The sequence below is a fragment of the Moschus berezovskii genome, chromosome 17 (genome assembly GCF_049115385.1).
Source record: "Moschus berezovskii isolate FMDL1 chromosome 17, NW_MosBer_1.0, whole genome shotgun sequence".
Taxonomy (NCBI): Eukaryota; Metazoa; Chordata; class Mammalia; order Artiodactyla; family Moschidae; genus Moschus; species Moschus berezovskii.
This window is the reverse complement of record NC_142476.1, coordinates 80,794,607-80,807,556: the sequence shown is the minus strand read 5'-3', so window position 1 is coordinate 80,807,556 and position 12,950 is coordinate 80,794,607. Positions and strand designations below refer to the sequence as shown.

The window sequence follows — 12,950 nt, the reverse complement described above, 5'->3', positions numbered from 1 at the left end:
ATTCTTTATGGTTTTCTCCATGTAAGATCAAATCATCTGAGAACATGATTGTTTTTCTCCCTTTCCAACCTGGACTGAGATTTTCTTGGTGGTTCAGTGGTTAAGACTGCACTTCTAGTGCAGGGGGCATGGGTTCAATCCCTGGTTTAGGAACTAAGATCCTGCATGCTGCAGGAGTGGACAAAACAATTTTTTTAAATAAAAAATTTTAAAATGAAAACAACCTGAATTCATTTTAATATTTCTTTTCCTTTTGTAACTGCTAGAACTTCCAGTAAATGTAAATCAAAGTGGGAAAAGTGGACATCCTGGTCTTGCTTCTGATCTTAAGGGAAAAGATTTCAATCTTTACCCCCAAGTATGATGATAGCTGTGGGTTTTTTACACATGACCTTTATCACACTAACGAAGTTCACTTCTATTCCTGGTTTCAGTTCAGTTCAGTCGCTCAGTCGTGTCCGACTCTCCGCCACCCCATGAATCACAGCATGCCAGGCCTCCCTGTCCATCACCAACTCCCTGAGTTCACTCAAACTCATGTCCACAGAGTCGGTGATGCCATCCAGCCATCTCATTCTCTGTTGTCCCCATCTCCTCCCGCCCCCAACCTTTCTTAGCATCAGTCTTTTCCAGGGACAACTCGTCGCATGAGGTGGCCAAAGTATTGCAGTTTCAGCTTTAGCATCAGTCCTTCCAATGAACACCCAGGATTGATCTCCTTGAGAATGGACTGGTTGGATCTCCTTGCAGTCCAAGGGACTCTCAAGAGTCTTCTCCAACACCACAGTTCAAAAGCATCAATTCTTCGGCGATCAGCTTGCTTCACAGTCCAACTCTCACATCCATACATGACCACAGGAAAAACCATTGCCTTGACTAGACGGACCTTGGTTGGCAAAGTAATCTCTCTGCTTTTTAATATACTATCAAGGTTGGTCATAACTTTCCTTCCAAGGAGTAAGCGTCTTTTAATTTCATGGCTGCAATCAGCATCTGCAGTGATTTTGGAGCCCAAAAAAATAAAGTCTGACACTGTTTCCACTGTTTTTCCATCTATTTCCCATGAAGTGATGGGACCAGATGCCATGATCTTCGTTTTCTGAATGTTGAGCTTCAAGCCAACCTTTTCACTCTCCTCTTTCACTTTCATCAAGAGGCTTTTGAGTTCCTCTTCACTTTCTGCCATAAGGGTAGTGTCATCTGCATATCTGAGGTTATTGATATTTCTCCCGGCAATCTTGATTCTAGCTTGTGCTTCTTCCACACAGCGTTCCTCATGATGTACTCTGCATAGAAGTTAAATAAGCAAGGTGACAATATACAGCCTCGACGTACTCCTTTTCCTATTTGGAACCAGTCTGTTGTTCCATGTACAGTTCTAACTGTTGCTTCCTGACCTGCATACAGGTTTCTCAAGAGGCAGGTCAGGTGGTCTGGGATTCCCATCTCTTTCAGAATGTTCCACAGTTGATTGTGATCCACACAGTCAAAGGCTTTGGCATAGTCAATGAAGCAGAAAGAGATGTTTTTCTGGAACTCTCTTGCTTTCTCCATGATCCAGCAGATGTTGGCAATTTGATCTCTGGTGCCTCTGCCTTTTCTAAAACCTGCTTGAACATCTGGGAGTTCATGGTTCACATATTGCTGAAGCCTGGCTTGGAGAATTTTGAGCTGAATTTACTAGCGTGTGAGATGAGTGCAACTGTGTGGTAGTTTGAGCATTCTTTGGCATTGCCTTTCTTCGAGATTGGAATGAAAACTGACCTTTTCCAGTCCTGTGGCCACTGCTGAGTTTTCCAAATTTGCTGGCACATTGAGTGCAGCACTTTCACAGCATCATCTTTCAAGATTTGAAATAGCTCAACTGGAATTCCATCACCTCCACTAGCTTTGTTCGTAGTGATGCTTTACTGAGAGGCTTTTTTTTTTTTTTTAAGTCAGAAAGGGTATAGGATTTTGTCAGATGCTTTTTCTACATCAATTGAGATATCATGTGTTATCTTTTAACATGATGTTATATTCCACTGATTTTTCTTATATGATCCTTGTATGTTGACGGTTACTCTCACTTGTATAATTTCTTTAATATGCTGCTGAATTTGGTTGCTAATACTTTGCTGAAGAGCAAGACTTTTTTAAAACCAAAAACTTTTAACTTATGGCTCTAATACAGAATTTCCTTTTGTAAAAAATATTATTCCCTATCAAGACAGAGGAGATCTACTACTGATTAACGGGGAAAACAGGAGAGAAGATCAAGTCCCAGGACTCCACAGGAATGCAAATTTTTAAATTTAGTAATTTAAAACATCAAAATTTAATGGTTGATGTCTGGTTCTTGTCCAAAGGCAGAGAGAAATACTTTATTCATAAGCTTATGAATATAATCATAATTATATATTTTCACATGAACAAATGAATACCTAATCAAAAATGGTTAAACAACTAATATCATCTTTAAAATGTGTTTCTAAATGCTAACTGGGTTTTTTGTTTTCAAACAAAAATCAAACCATTACCTTAAACGTTTTATAAAAAGCGGCATCCAAAGCTTGCAGAATATCTTCATCGGGGCGCCACTTCAGTTTTCCTCTGAGCCCATGACCTGTCTTATAAGTTTCTAATGCAACTAAAACATGAAATGGATGTATACGAGCCTAGAACATGACAGAGACAGAAAGCAAATGTCAAATTCAAGTGAAAAACAGTAATCATGTCTCCTAGATTTTTTATTATTGTAGCTAATAAATCTATTTCATAAAGAGAAAAATGAGGACATATTAAACTTAGATTTCAGAGTCAATGCAATGTGGTACAATAAAAGCCTCAAAACACCTAAAAAATTCGCTGACTCCATTTCCAAAATTTAACAGCCAAGTTTTTCAATTAGTAGTAGTTAACAAAGGTAACACTTACCTTTTTTAACAGTTTTTCATTACACAGCTTTTCACATACTAAAGACACTTCAGAGTTTCCTGGTTCAAGCACTGAATTAGCTGTCATTTTTCCCAGATTCCTTAGTAATGCTGTGAGAGGCATTTCTTGTAACAAAGCCTTCCATACCTATTGCATTAAAACAGGTAGAAATAAAAGGAATTAAGCGGAAATGAATACGTGTAACATAGACATATCAGTTAATAACAGTCTTTAAGTCTTTCTTTTGGTGGTTCAGACCACTTTCTAAATAAAAATTTGTGTGGGTTGGTCAAAGACTCATGGAACAAAGTAACCTGCTCTTTAAAGTTAAGTACATTGTATTTTGTGAGGGAACTGTATATAAGAATTTTACTTATTTAGTTAGCGAGGTAAACTAACCAATACATTTTCTGGAGTGGAACTAATACTTAAAAATTGCCAACTACATCTGGGCATTGTGCCCAGGTATTTTAAATAAATGTTAATTTTAAGATATATTTGAAGTTTTTAGGGAATTCCCTGGTGGTCCAGGGGTTAGCACTTGGCGCTTTCACTGCCGGGGGCCTGGTTCAATTCATGGTCCCCTGGTCAAGGAACTAAGATTCTACAAACCATGCAGTATGGCAAAAAAAAAAATTAAGTATTAATATATTTTAAAAGCATTAGCAAAATTTATCCTTTTACTACACAGCCTAAGTTCCTCATGTTTACTCATATGCTGGAATGTATTGTAACTTTCTTACCTCTTTAGACTTTAAGTGATTTGTTAGGAGATGTTCCCTAACCAGTCTGTGCTCTTCTATCAGATGAATGACTTCCAGTTCATCTTTTGTGCGCTTCACTTTCTCTACAGCCTCGAGATATTTTAATAATTTTTCAGCCTCCACAGAAAGCGCTTTTTCTTTATACATTTCATGCACCTCTTTCCAGCCCTTTGTAATATATTTGGTGACAATAGCGAGTCCTTCAACAAAATAAAGAATTTAAAAGGCATGTAGGATTAGCAGGTAAAAAACTGGACATGTTACTGAGAACACCTTATGTGAATGGCACATCTAGATACATAGATGTTAAACTAGGATGCTACTTCCCATAATATGACAAACACACTTAAGGAAATGGAGTCAACTAATTTTTGCCTATCCCATGAGACTCTGGAGGTAAAACTCTAACCTAATGGGTTTTGAAGTCTAATGACTCCAAAGTCATTTTATTAGCTTTTTTTTTTTTTTTGGAAGCAGCAGCATTAGAACCTTCAGTACACAGTGACTATCTCAGGTCCACAATCTCAATTCACAAAAGTATAGATCTACCTCAGTTAATCTCATATACACTTGTCCCTTTACCTGCTAAATAAACATGCATTTGTAAATTACAGAGATAAGTGAAGTGGATAGGTAGGTAAGTAGGCTGTAATTTTTAATAGCTGAGAAAGTATTACAGGCCTAAATAATGTGTCCATTTCTTCTATAATTCCTTTCAATAGTTGAAAAAGCTTTGGGTTGGGGGAGTGAGGAAATCTGGGTTCTAGCCTACATGCATGTGTGATCATCTGAGGCCTTAGTTTCCACTTCTGTAAAACAGTGGGGGGGACATAATTATCAAATTTCAAGGTCTATGGGGGGAAGGTAGGTAAAATAAATAAAAGAAAGAGGTCATTGATATAATAGTGGTCATGACTGTGGTGAATTAAAGAGAATATGCCTGACAGATACTTGAGTGAAAGATTTGGGAAAAAAAAAATTTCGCTTGGTGCTGCTAAAGGAATGTATTTTCAATATAAGGTACAATATGGATTTTTATGTAATACTGGCAAATAATTCATTTTTTCCCCCTAAAATATAGTTCAGGCCAACTAAAATACACCTCTAAGGCAGACTGAGCCTATGTGCTATTTCTGAACTCTAAATAATGTGACTAAATACTAACATGCAGGAACTTCTAAAGTATTGTGACTCTGCTGTCTTACACATCTTAATGTGAAATCTGGAATTCCCTGACAGTCCAGTCGTTGGGGCTATGTGCTTTCACTGCAGGGGGTATGGATTCAATTCCTCATGGGGGAACCAAGATCCCACAAGCTACACGGTACCCAAATAAATAAATATAACAAGGATGTAATTTCTAGTAAAAAATCAAAATATACATGTGTCTGTGTATATAAATATTTACAGTAATTTATTGCTTAAATTTCATTTGAAAAAGTTCATTTGTAGTTTTAGGAAAAAGTGGTAAAACAGGAACTGCAGAGGAGATTCCATGTATGAAGACATCACCACACAAGATGTGTAGGAAGGAGAAGCAACCAACACTGCCCTTTACTTGTGTCAGAAACTGTGTGTTTAAGTATTCTGATACACACTGTCACTGTTAGTCACAATAATTTCAAGGGCTATTCCCTTTCTACCTTTTTTTAATAGATGAAGATACAGAAACTCAGACAGGTTCAGTTACTTGGTATATGGACACACAGTAATAAGTAGAACCGAAATCTGAACTCATCTGAGGGGCTGTCATTTCAAGTTTCACCTCTGCTGTAAGAAAAAAAATGTCAACTTTGGACATGTTCATTTTGTGAGTGTTCACATTTAAAATTAATCCTGTGCAAAAGTTTTTCTTATTTCCTTTCTAAGAAGGACTAAAGAGTCATTGTAGACCCAAATAACTTCTCAAAAGTCTCTTCTCATAGACACAGAAAAACTGCCACAAGTTACCATGACCCCTGGATGACTGCTTGAAGACAGTTCACATCCTGATTTGTTAAGTTCAGCACTATTTCAGGTAGCCTTTAGGTTCCATGGAATGTATGTCCAAGGAAGTGCTTAGTTACTCAGTTGTGTCCGACTCTCTGGACTGTAGCCCACCAGGCTCCTCTGTCCATGGGATTGTCCAGGCAAGAATACTGGAGTGGGTTGCCATTTCCTACTCCAGGGCATCTTCCTGACCCAGGGATCGAACCTGCATCTCCTGCACTGGTTGGTGGATTCTTTACCACTGAGCCACCTAGGAAGCCCCAAGATTTAGAATATCAACCTGCAAATCTGTCATTGATTCTTAATCATTAATGTGTAGGTGTTTAATACACATGTGTAGTGACAGAAGAAGACAACAGAACTCTTTGAGACATCGAGACATTCTACAACACCTCCATTGAGGAAATGCCCCTCAATGTTGCTGACCTCATCTGAGGGGGGCTGTTGTGCTACCTAGCACCAGCCAGGGATGAAACCGTGGAGGGGTCTGAGGAGCAGCAGGACGGGGGAGGGAAGGGAGCCAAGGGATGGACATCTTGTCATTTTTTTCCTTTTTTTTCTTTGACTCTTTGAATAAATGTCACTTTTTGAGGCAAAAGAAGGAAACGTGAACATTTTAGACACCCTTTTCTTTGGGGTAGGCGCCGTCTTCTCCTCAAAACACTAATCCATTTCCCTAACCTAGTCAACCTCCAAACCCCAGAGGCTCTCCCACCCCAGCTGAATTCCTCTGAAAACACATTCAGTAGGGGCTACAATTTTGCTCCACCTCATCTGCTGGGCCAAATCTTGAGGACGAACCCCTGAGCTAGGTAGCCCAGGGGATTGTCCCCAAGTACGGGGGGAGCAGGGGAGAGAAAATGGTAGCCATTTTTACATTGTTTTGTATAGTATTTATTGATTCAGGAAACAAACACAAAATTCTGAATAAAATGACTTGGAAAAAAAAAAAAGTTAGTCAATCAATGACTTGAGACTGAAAGACTATTTCTAGAAAATATTACACAATTGTCTTATGGCAAATAAAAATTTGCCATTTACTGGTTATCTGTACCTCACCTGTCACCATGAAGATCTCATGCTTACCTTCATTGGAAGGTTTAAGATGTGACAATCTTAACAGATCTTTGTGAGACCAGCCATTTCTTTGTTTGTATTTTGTAACTGCCAGGGCGAGGGCCATGCCACCCTTTTCATTGTACCAGTCTGCTACAGCCTTCCGGAGGGCACGACCCCACATGCCACACTTCATGCTTTCCTTCAGATCTTTCTTAAACTGGATAAAAGTAAAGAGGTGTGTAGGGATGCGACAAACTTCAGGAACAGCTTTGAAGGCGGCTTGTTTGGTGCTTATGTCGGAACACTGGGAGCAAATGGCGAGTGCAAAGAGCGTGGGTTCCTGCTTTGCGGTTCTGCCTTCTTGACTAAAGGACTTTATTTCCTGTATCACTTCACATCCTCTGCCATCTTCAATCAATCTGATTAAAGCTTCGGCATTCTCAAGGCCCAGCTTCTGTTCTTTGATATAGTAAGTCCCACCTTCAGAACCAAAACATAAGAACCGGTGTAGCCGATTCATGTCAGTGACTTGCCACACATACCCGCCTTCGGAATTAGCTATCTGCTTCTCATTCAGTGGCTGCATTTGGTTCACAGATTCCTCCATTTTTCTGTCTTTAGGAAGCCTATCAAAAAGCAAAATGTTATTACAAGAAAATAATAGAATTCTGTATCATTGAAACTATCATATAACAGAAACACTTGTAATCACCTTTAAAAATCCAGATGCATTATCAGAATTCTCTTGGAATTTTTTGAAAAATATAAATGCCCAAAGTGAAAGTGAAAGTTGCTCAGTTGTGTCTGACTTTTTGCGACCCCATGGACTATACAGTCCATGGATTTCTCCAGGCTGAAATACTGGAGTGGGTAGTCTATCCCTTCTCCAGGTTATCTTTCAGACCCAGGAATCGAAATGGGTTTACCAACTTAGCTATGAAGGAAGCCCCAGTATCACTATTTTTCCCCAGAAAAAAAAAAAACCAAAATATTATTATAGCTAGATAGAAATGATTATAAAAAGGAAAACTGTTTATTAACCTAGGCTTATTGAAATCTGCCATGAAATATTTTAATTTAAAAATATTGTTTAAGTAAGTTATGATATGACGATCAGAAGTGACAGTCAAGAAGTTGCATTTTTGATATAGTTTGCTGCTCCAGAGTCTGAGCAGGCAGCTCGGCGTGGAGTCCAGAGGAGCAGACGGGAGAGGAACAGGGGCGGGGGCGGGGCAGTAATGGTCTCTGGCACAGTGACTGCAGACAAGCTCTGCTTGTGTACCCAACATCTGTTCCTCCCTCCCCTTTGCTAACTATTATCCTCTTTCTGGTAGTAATATCCTTCAGGGGACATTTCCCAGCAGCAGGGGATGAATCTTGATTGCTCTAAGCCAGTGGTTCTCACAGTCTATGGGCATCAGAATTACTCGAAGTGCTAGTTTAAACATAAAATGATGGGTCCCACTCGCCCCATCGCCCCCAAGTTTCTTTCACAATTCAGAATGTCTGGCTGAGGCCTGAGTTTTGGTACCAGTTACAAGTCCCCATGTGACATTCTCACTCCTCTTGCCATGTGATTGGTACAGGAATTGGGCAAGTATCACAGCTCCTGCCAGTGAGACACGATAAATCTGCTGGTTATACTTCAGAGGTCTCTTTCCCTCTTAAAAAGGGGCCTGGACTCTTAAAAAGGCATGTTCTCTAAAAGAAACAAAAGACCTATCTATAGAAAACTATAAAACACTGATGAAAGAAATCAAAGATGACACAAATAGATGGAGAAATATACCATGTTCATGGATCGGAAGAATCAATACAGTGAAAATGAGTATACTGTCCAAAGCAATCTATAGAGTCAATGTGATCCTTATCAAGCTACCAATGGTATTTTTCAGAGAACTAGAACAAATAATTTCAAAAAACCTCAAACAGCCAAAGCAATCTTGAGAAAGAAGAATAGAACTGGAGGAATCAACATGCCTGACTTCAGACTATACTACAAAGCTACAGTCATCAAGACAGTATGGTACTGGCACAAAGACAGAAATATAGATCAATGGAACAGAATAGAAAGCCCAGAGATGAATCAACACACCTATGGACACCTTATCTTCAACAAAGGAGGCAAGAATATACAATGGAGAAAAGACAATCTCTTTAACAAGTAGTGCTGGGAAAACTGGTCAACCACCTGTAAAAGAATGAAACTAGAAAACGTTCTAACACCAAACACAAAAATAAACTCAAAATGGATTAAAGATCTAAATGTAAGACCAGAAACTATAAACCTCCTAGAGGAAAACATAGACAAAACACTCTCTGACATAAATCACAGCAAGGTCCTCTATGACCCACCTCGCAGAGTAATGGAAATAAAAGCAAAAATAAACAAATGGGACCTAATTAAACTTAAAAGCTTTTGCACAACAATGGAAACTATAAGACAGCCTTTAGAATGGGAGAAAATAATAGCAAATGAAGCAACTGATAAAGGATTAATCTCTAAAATATACAAGCAGCTCATGCAGCTCAAAACCAGGAAAATAAACAACCCAATCAAAAAATGGGCCAAAGAACTAAACAGACATTTCTCCAAAGAAGACATACAGATGGCTAACAAACACATGAAAAAATGCTCAACATCCCTCATAATCAGAGAAATGCAAATCAAAACCACAATGAGATACCATTTCACACCAGTCAGAATGGCTGTTATCCAAAAGTCTACATGCAATAAATGCTGGAGAGGGTGTGGAGAGAAGGGAACCCTTTTACACTGTTGGTGGGAATGTAAACTAGTACAGCCACTATGGAGAACAGTGTGGAGATTCCTTTAAAAACTGGAAAGAGAACTGCCATACAATGCAGCAATCCCACTGCTGGGCATATACACTGAGGAAACCAGAACTGAAAGACAGGTGTACCCCAATGTTCATCACAGCACTGTTTACAATAGCTAAGACATGGAAACAACCTAGATGTCTATCAGTAGACGAATGGATAAGAAAATTGTGGTATATATACAGAATGGAATATTACTCAGCTATTAAAAAGAACACATTTGAGTCAGTTCTAATGAGGTGGATGAAACTGGAGCCAATTATACAGAATAAAGTAAGTCAGGAAGAAAAACACCAACATGCTATATTAATGCATATATGTGGAATTTAGAAAGATGGCAATGATGGTCCTATGTGCAAGACAGCAAAAGAGACACAGATATAAAAAAAAGACTTTTGGATTCTGTGGGAGAAGCCAATGGTGGGATGATTTGAGAGAATAGCATTGAAACATATATATTACCATATGTGAAATAGATCATCAGTCCAAGTTCGATGGATGAAACAGGGCACTCAAAGCCGGTGCACTGGGACAACCCAGAGGGATGGAATGGGGAGGGAAGTGGGACACATGTACTTCTGTGACTGATTCATGTCACTGTATGGCAAACCCACAATATTGTAAATACAAGTAAATCCAATTAAAATAAACTAATAAAAAAAGGAAAATAAAAAAGGCATGTTCTTCCTGCCTTGAGATACTCATTTGCAGCACATGATGCCTGAAGTGGTGTCAGCTATCTTGAGTCATGGGGGTAGCCAGTTTAAGATGACATACAAATAAGGATGGCAGAGCCAGAAAAGATTAAAAAAAAAAAAAAAAAAGGAGTCTAGGCCACTGATACTATCAAGTTACCTGGAACTTAGAAATGTACTAATATATCATAGTGTGTTAGTGTTAGCTGCTCAGTCGTGTCTGACTCTTTGCAACCCCATGGCCTGTAGCCCACCAGGCTCCTCTATTCATGGCATTTTCCAGGCAAGAATACTGGAGTGGGTTGCTATTTCCTTCTCCAGGTTTTCTTCCCAACCCAGGAATCGAACCCAGGTCTCCTGCATTGCAGGCAGATTCTTGACTCTCTGAGCCACCGGGGAAGCCTAATATATCATAAGTGTATCTTTACTGTTAAAACGTTTATAGGTTTTCTGTTACCTGTAGCTGAGAGCATTCTAATTAACTTCCTGTATCAGCAGTGCTCATTTACAGTTTGTATCATCTGTAACTACCCACATTTTCCTCTTCCGTTATCTGTAAAGCTACTAGAACTGACTGTCTAGCAGCAATATCACTTTTTCTCCTCCTGACAGAGTAGCCACAATCACCCACTGCTTTCCATGGCTGTTCTCTGTGCAAGTGTTTACTCTCAGGCCTCCTGCCTGCACCGCTACAGTGCACTGGCTTCTCCCTATGGCCAACACAATGGCACAGCCAAAAAAAATCCGCAACCAGCATTTACTGCATACTATGTGTAAGGCATGAAGGAGATTTCTGCTCCATTAAAAATAAGATTTTCACAACTTTTCCTGCCCTCAGGGGAATCACAGTCTGTATGATGTGGTAGAAATTTATTTATACCTCAATTTAAATTTACATACAATTATGCACAACTTTATATACAATTGATAAAGCACTTGTAATCAAGTGCTTTAATAGAAAAGTGAATACGCAGAGGAGGATAAACTAATGCTGTCTCAATAATCCAGGAAGGCTAAAAAACTGATATATAAAGTTTGGGGAATGCATTCCAGGAAGGGGTATCTGTAATCTTGTTCTCTGTCTTTAAAGTTTAGAAAAGGAAGTAAGAATACTGCAAAGAAATGTTGACAGGTAAGGCAGTAAAATAATGAAGCAAAAGAAAATTATTTTTGAAGACGATAAAAGCTTGAGCGTGTTTATATACTGTAGGGAAGGGTAAAGGTAGAATCCTGGTGAATATCAACAATTAAAAGTTAAGGAGAAAAGGGTTCTTTAAAGGAGAAATAGGACAGGCCCACAGACTTGAAATCAAGAGAAAGTAGTATCAGAGAATTTCACGGAGTGAATGGCTGGTATGTCAAACACTTGGTAATCAAGTAAATAAGGCTGAAATTGGCAACAGGAATGCTGGAGAGAGGCAATCACAGTCAGGGGCTGCGAGAAACAGCTTGATTCAAGTGTGGTGAAGAGGGCACACAGCAAGGAAGAGCCTTCATGGTTAAATGCTCTTTTATAGAAGGAAAGTTACAAAGGCAAGGGAAAAGTGAAGGTGGGAAATAGAGGAAAAATCTTTTTAGCTTTTCAGATGAGAGGACAGGAGGCTGGGGTTGGAAGTTTAATTTGGAGAGTTGAAGGCAGTGGAGGAAGGGCGTTTAGTGAGGCAGAGATCCCTGAAAGCTGCTCACAGCATCCACGTGGAGACTGGCGTTGACAGCAAAAGAGCTATCCCCTTCCCTAAGGGTGAAGGTGATGGGGAAGGGCCCCCTGAGGGAGAAAGAGAAACAAGGAAATGACGGAGTTCCCAGTGGGGAAGGAAGTCTGGTGAGTAAGACTGGGTCTCAGAGCGGGGAACACACAGTGCTTGGGAGAAGGTAGGTAAGGAGTAGGTGGGAGAAAGCCTCACGTTCTGCATGTGACCGAGGGGGACAGAGATTTGGATTGTGTGGAAATAGCAGAGTCAGTACTTCAGTACAGCTCTGGTACAAAGTAGTGAATGTCAGGGGCAGGCCTCGGCCTCAGGTGGTGTCGGAGAGGCGGTGGTCATAGTCTATCAGTCACCGGAACTGATTTACGGTGACTTGAGAGCAGCACAGGCTGAAACTCCTGGTGTGGTGGATGGTGCTTTTTCTATGTATTCTTAACCTATTTTCAACATGGCATTTACCTTTTCTTTTCAATCCAAAAAGACTAACTGCCTTCTCAAAGACTGATAACATTAATCGCTAATTCCAGTAGAAATTACTTTGATTTTTATACTGCATTTGATGTTACTGCCCTCTCCTTTAGATTTTACAAAAACATAGTCTCTCTGGTGTTACTTCAACCTGGTCATCCTTGCTTACTAGTTATGTTTGTTGGATGAGTGTGAAATGACATTCAATTATCAGATTATACTACCACCCCAGCTTTCCTGCACCACGGCCCCGGTGGTGAGTTCAAGGTCCCAATATAAACCTCAAAACCCCCTCCTCTTCAAGTTTTCCCTTGTATTATATTCTTTGTGATACGTCCAGCTAACGTAACGGTTCCCTTGAGAGTGGGGACCAGGTCTTACTTGTGGATCACTCCTCTAGAATATAATTTTTAAATAATTACTAAAAATAAGAATAACTAAGCAGGGCTTCCCTGGTAGTTCAGCCGGTAAAGACTCTGCCTGCAATGCAGGAGAACCCAGTTTGATTCCTG

At 39.6% G+C, this 12,950-nt stretch overlaps 1 protein-coding gene across 1 annotated transcript in view; it reads right to left on the bottom strand.

The window, feature by feature from the left end:
• RO60 (Ro60, Y RNA binding protein) overlaps positions 1-12,950 on the bottom strand; it is a 34,003-nt gene that overhangs the window by 12,871 nt on the left and 8,182 nt on the right. Inside the window, exons 2-5 of the mRNA XM_055419922.2 lie at positions 6,756-7,354; positions 3,660-3,880; positions 2,917-3,063; positions 2,520-2,657 (exon numbers count right to left, since the gene is read on the bottom strand). Of these exons, the coding sequence (XP_055275897.1) occupies positions 2,520-2,657; positions 2,917-3,063; positions 3,660-3,880; positions 6,756-7,335 (1,086 nt within the window). The 5' untranslated portion in view covers positions 7,336-7,354. The remainder of the gene's footprint in view (positions 1-2,519; positions 2,658-2,916; positions 3,064-3,659; positions 3,881-6,755; positions 7,355-12,950) is intronic.